The 5,410-nt window shown below is 41.8% G+C and overlaps 1 protein-coding gene across 1 annotated transcript; it reads left to right on the forward strand.

Annotated features, from left to right (window-relative positions):
• The first annotated feature begins 4,276 nt into the window (after window positions 1-4,276).
• On the forward strand, window positions 4,277-5,203 carry LOC115458198 (olfactory receptor 1019-like). Its single transcript, XM_030188058.1, has one exon. The coding sequence runs from the start codon at window positions 4,376-4,378 to the stop codon at window positions 5,201-5,203; it is 828 nt and encodes a 275-aa protein (XP_030043918.1). The 5' UTR covers window positions 4,277-4,375.
• Window positions 5,204-5,410: the final 207 nt, after the last annotated feature.

The following is a 5,410-nucleotide window of genomic DNA, read 5'->3' on the forward strand; positions in this document are numbered from 1 at the left end:
TTGATTCCTATTGATGTGAACTCAGTTTCTATACTTTCTATTATTGCTCAATGAGTATCCAGGATTAAACAACAGAGTTTAGCACATGGCTTTAAGATAAATAAGAATAAAACTAAAGTCCTTTGGTTGAGCAGCTTGGATTCCTCTGTTCCATTTGATTTGATTCTAGCAAATAATCTAACACTGAAAGTGGAAAAAGATTCCAGAGTTCATAGTCTGCTTTTAAATACCACAAATTAATACAGTGATTAAGACCACATTTTTTTTTAAAGTGCATCAATTCAAAAATATTCACTCTTTATGGAAAAGCATTTCTCCACTTTCGTTCAGTCTGTTGTTTTATCTCACTTAGATTATTGTAATGGATTCTACTGTCTGCTGTCAACTCAGGCTCCTTCTCTTTTACAGGCCTTACAAAATACAGCAGCTAAGTAGATTTTTGGTGAAAAAAAATTGGATTATGCTACACCTTGTTTGTTGAATTTGCAGTGGTTGGCAGTTAAAGCTAGCATTTCCTATAAATTAGCTTCTTGGGTCTGTAAACTTTTTGTAGGAAGTTGTCGGAATATTCCACGCCTCCACCACCCTTTCTGTGAAGTAATACTTCCTTAGGTTACTCCTATGCCTGTTCCCTCTTAATTTTGTCATATGCCCCCTCATTCCAGAGCTCTCCTTCATTTGAAAAAGGCTCTCTTCCTGTACATAAATGCCCTTGAGTTATTTAAACGTTTCTATCATGTCTCCTCTCCTCCTCCTCTCTTCCAGCGTATACATGTTGAGGTTCATAAGCCTGTCCCTTTAATTTTTGCATTCAAGACCGCTTACTAATTTTGTAGCCACCCTCTGGACTGACTCCATCCTGTTTATATCTTTCCGTAGGTGTGGTCTCCAGAACTGCACGCAGTACTCCAAATGGGGCTTCACCAGAGACTTATGCAATGGCACTATCACCTCCTTTTTCCTGCTGGTCATGCCTCTCTTTGCACCCAAGCATCCTTCCGACTTTGACCGTCGCTTTTTCTACCTGTTTGGAAGCTTTAAGGTCGTCAGACACAATCACCCCCAAGTCCCGCTCTTCCTTCATAGACTGAAGCACTTCACTCCCTATTTTGTACCGTTCCCTCGGATTTTTGCGACCCAAGTGCATGGCCCTGCATTTTTGGGGATTAAACCTTAGTTGCCAAATATCAGTCCATTCCTCCAGCTCACAAAGATGTTAAAGAGCCGGCCCTAGGACCGATCCCTGCGGTACTCCACTGAAGACATCCTTTTCTTCAGAGCAAACTCCATTTACCACCACCCTCTGTCTCCTACCATTCAACCAATTTTTAACCCCATCAGTTACTCTAGATCCCATACTGAGGGCATTCAATTTATTTATCAGTCACCTGTGCGGAACCATGTCAAAGGCTTTGCTGAAATCCAAGAATACCACATCAAGTGCCCCTCCCACATCCAACTCACCCAGTCGAAGAAGACAGTCAGATTCGTCTGACAATTAGTGAAGCCATGCTGCCTCGGGTCCCAAATTCCATTTAGTCCAAGAAATCTCACAATCCTCCTCTTTAGAAGCGTTTCCATTCGCTTACTCACAACCGAGGTCAGACTGACAGGTCTGTAATTCCCAACCTCCTCCTTACTTCTACTCTTGTGCAAAGGAACCACATCTGGCCTTCTCCAGTCCACCAGGACCACTCCAATTTCTAAGGAAGCATTGAAGAGGTCCGTCAGCGGAGCCGATAGAACTTCTCCAAGTTCCTTAAGCACCCTCGGGTGTATCCCATCAGGCCCCATCGCTCTGCCTACTTTTAGTTTGGCACGCTCCTCATGAACACAGTCCTCCGTATGTGGGTCTTGGTCTACCATACATCCATCCCCTTTAGCCTTTGTTTTCTGCAGCCCTACCCCCGGACTTTCATTCGTGAACACAGAGCTAAAATAATTGTTAAGCAGTTCAGCTTATCCTTATCTTCCACATATTTCTCTCTCTTAGCTATGAGCCTCACAATGCTATTATGGCACTTCCTCTTGTCACTTACATATCTGAAAAAGGTCTTATCCCCCAATTTTACTGTATTAGCTGCCTTTTCCTTCATTTGCTGCTTCGCTTTCCTGATAGCTTTTCCAGCTTCTCTTTGCTTATTTAGGTATTCTCTCCTGTCTTCATCTTCTGAGTCGTCTTATAACGTGCAAAGGCTAGCCTCCTTAATCTTATCTTTTCAGCTACTACATTCGATTACCAGAGAGGCCTTCTTTTCCTCTTACTTTTATGTAATTTTCTAATATAGATGCAAAATGGTCTGCCATCTTGACGTCAGAAACGCACTCTCCATTCGTAAGCACCAGGTCTAGAACAGCTCCATCCCGCGTCAGTTCCATTACCCACTGCTGGAACAATTCTTCCTGTAGGGAATCTAAGATCTCTTTGCTTCTAGATGACCCCGCAGCCGGGACACCCCAATCAACATCCGACATATTGAAGTCACCTATCAGTAGTACTTCCCCTTTCCTAGCTATCTTGAGGATGTATTCAATTAAGTCCCTGTCCATTTCCTCCGACTGTGAGGGTGGTCTGTATATCACTCTGATATAGATACATTTTCCTTTCCCTCTTTCCAGTTTAACCCACAGCGCTTCTTCCATACCCAACATGTCCTGCAGTTCTGTCACTTGGATATCCACACCTCCACCCTTTTTTCCTAATCTGTCCTTCCTGAATAGATTATAGCCAGGTATAGCAACATCCCAGTCATGGTTATCCTTGAACCACGTCTCTGTGACAGCCACTAAATCCAAGTCCGCTTCCATCATTGTAGCCTCAAGATCTAGAAGTTTGTTTCCCATACTATGGGCATCGGTATACAAGGCCCTCCAGATTATACTCTTTTTATTCTCTTCTATAAAGGCATTAGATGGCCAACCTTCCTTGGGGTTAATTATGGCTTTGTGGCCTTTTATACCCAGCCCCATCAATTTTAGTTTAAAACCCTTTTTTGTACATTAGCCAGCCTATTGCTGAAGACACTCCTTCCCCTTCCTTGACAGATAGGCATCATCACCGCTCAGAACCTCTTGCAAAATCATCCCATGGTCTACGAAACCAAAGCACTCTTGTCAGCACCAACCATGCAGCCACACATTTATCTCCAAGATGCAAGCTTCTCTCATTCGACCTTTACCTTTGACACCTAGATGCTTCACCCTCTGACCCAAAGCCACAAAGTCTCATATGATATATTTAGTAGGATATTTAGCTGTATCATTTGTGCCAACATGGTTGAGTAGCATAGGGGCGTGGTCCGTAGGCTTGATGAGTCTAGGCAATCTTTCCCCACAATATTGCGAATCTTGGCACCAGGCAGACAGCACACCTCTCTGGACAACATATCTGGCCGGCAGATGGGTGCTTTGGTACCCCTGAGACGTGAATCTCCAACCACCACTACCTTTCGCTTTTTCTGGGCCAATTGTCTGGCTGTGATGGCATTTTTGGTCATTGTTTCCTCCTGTTTGTTTAGATGTTTCTAGCTCTTCTACCTCCAGGGCTGTGAACCGATTCTTTAGTTGAATAGAAGGTGGAGTTGGAGGATTGATCTTGTGGGTCTTGATGACCTACTTCCAGCTGTGCTCTGTCTGCCCAACATCTTCTCTCCCTTTGCTGGAAGTCCTCAGTGTATTGACCTGCGTCTCCGGGACAAATTTCTGGTTGTCCCAGATGTTTCTTAGTCTTGCCACTTCTTCTCTTAGTTCTTGTACTTCTTTCACGAGGGACTCAATGTATGTACATTTATCACATGAAACCAGAATCTTGTCTTGGTCCAAGGGTTTGGTCTTGACAGTGGTAGAAGCAGTGGTAGAAGTTTTAGGGGCTCTTTTTTTACCATAGTTCCAAATGTAGGGGCTGTTGTAGTTGTGATAATAAAATATGTAGCTTGTCACACAACTACCAATCCTGTTTTTTTTCTCCTACTGTTCTTTGGGATGTTGGGGGTAGGTAGTTAATGTGTACTTTTCGGGTAAGAACTGAGAACCTGTTAAGATTTACTGTGCAGGTGGAATGATCTATGGGTATAGCTGATTAACAAATCATCATCCCTACACTCTTTTCTCTCTCCTTATCTACAACAGAGTTGGCAGCAGTATGATCCATTAAAGGTTGGAATGCTCTTTTTTCATAACAACTTGCATAATATTTCAGACAAACATTCTATGACCTTCATTCCCTCTTTTTTGCCTTTAAGGAGAAATGTTGGCTGAAGACAAAATGAAGAACCAAACCATTGTGACAGAATTCATTATACTCGGATTTTCAACAGTTCAAGATTTGCAACTTCTCTTGTGTGTTGTCTTTTTACTGATCTACCTGAGTATCCTGATGGGAAACTTTGTCATTTTAACATTAATCTTCACTGATCATCATCTGCACACCCCCATGTACTTTTTCCTCTCTAACCTGTCTGTCTTAGATATTGGCTACACATCTAATATCTTCCCCAAACTGCTGGATATCTTTATCACAGGGAACGATAGCATCTCATTCAGTAGCTGTTTTGTCCAGCTCTATTTCTTTATGTCATTAACATGCTCAGAGTTTTTGATTCTTGCTGTAATGGCATATGATCGGTATGTGGCAATTTGCAATCCATTGAGCTATTCTCTCATCATGAATAAGAGGGCCTGTACATTACTAGCAGCTGGGTCATGGGTACTTGGTTTCCTGGACCCTGTTACTCACATCATTCTTATGTCTATAATGAGTTTTTGTCATTCCAATGAAATAGACCATTTCTTTTGCGATCTTGCAACACTTCTGAATCTGTCTTGCTCTAGTACTTTTCTTGTAGAGTTATTGAGTTACATTTTGGGTTCTTTCTTGGGAGTTAGTTCTTTTCTTGTAATCCTGATGTCTTACACCTACATTATCTTTGCCATTTTGAGGATCCGTTCCACAGAAGGGAGATACAAAGCCTTTTCCACTTGTTCATCCCATTTAACGGTGGTTATTCTTTTCTGTGGGACTGTAATTGGATTGTACATGCACCCTTCATCAATGCAGTCACAAGAAAAAAGCAAATTATTTTCCATGCTATATGTAACTTTAATCCCTCTGTTTAACCCCATTATCTATAGTCTGAAAAACAAAGATGTAAAGAATGCCTTAACCAGAGCAATGTGCACAAATTATAATATTGTTAGAAGATGAGGATTTTGTCTGTTGATGGTTTGATTATACTAGGAGTGTTGGTTATCTCATTGAAGACCTCATATACTCAAGTGTGAAGTGACTTCACTATACTGATCTTTATATGAAAAATAATGTAAGACACATGGATGCTGATATTCCAAGCGATTTAGGCAGGCAGGAGCCTCTCTTCCACAGAAATAACTTCCTGCCACCTAACCATGGATA

The sequence above is a fragment of the Microcaecilia unicolor genome, chromosome 14 (assembly GCF_901765095.1).
Source record: "Microcaecilia unicolor chromosome 14, aMicUni1.1, whole genome shotgun sequence".
In the NCBI taxonomy this organism is placed as follows: domain Eukaryota; kingdom Metazoa; phylum Chordata; class Amphibia; order Gymnophiona; family Siphonopidae; genus Microcaecilia; species Microcaecilia unicolor.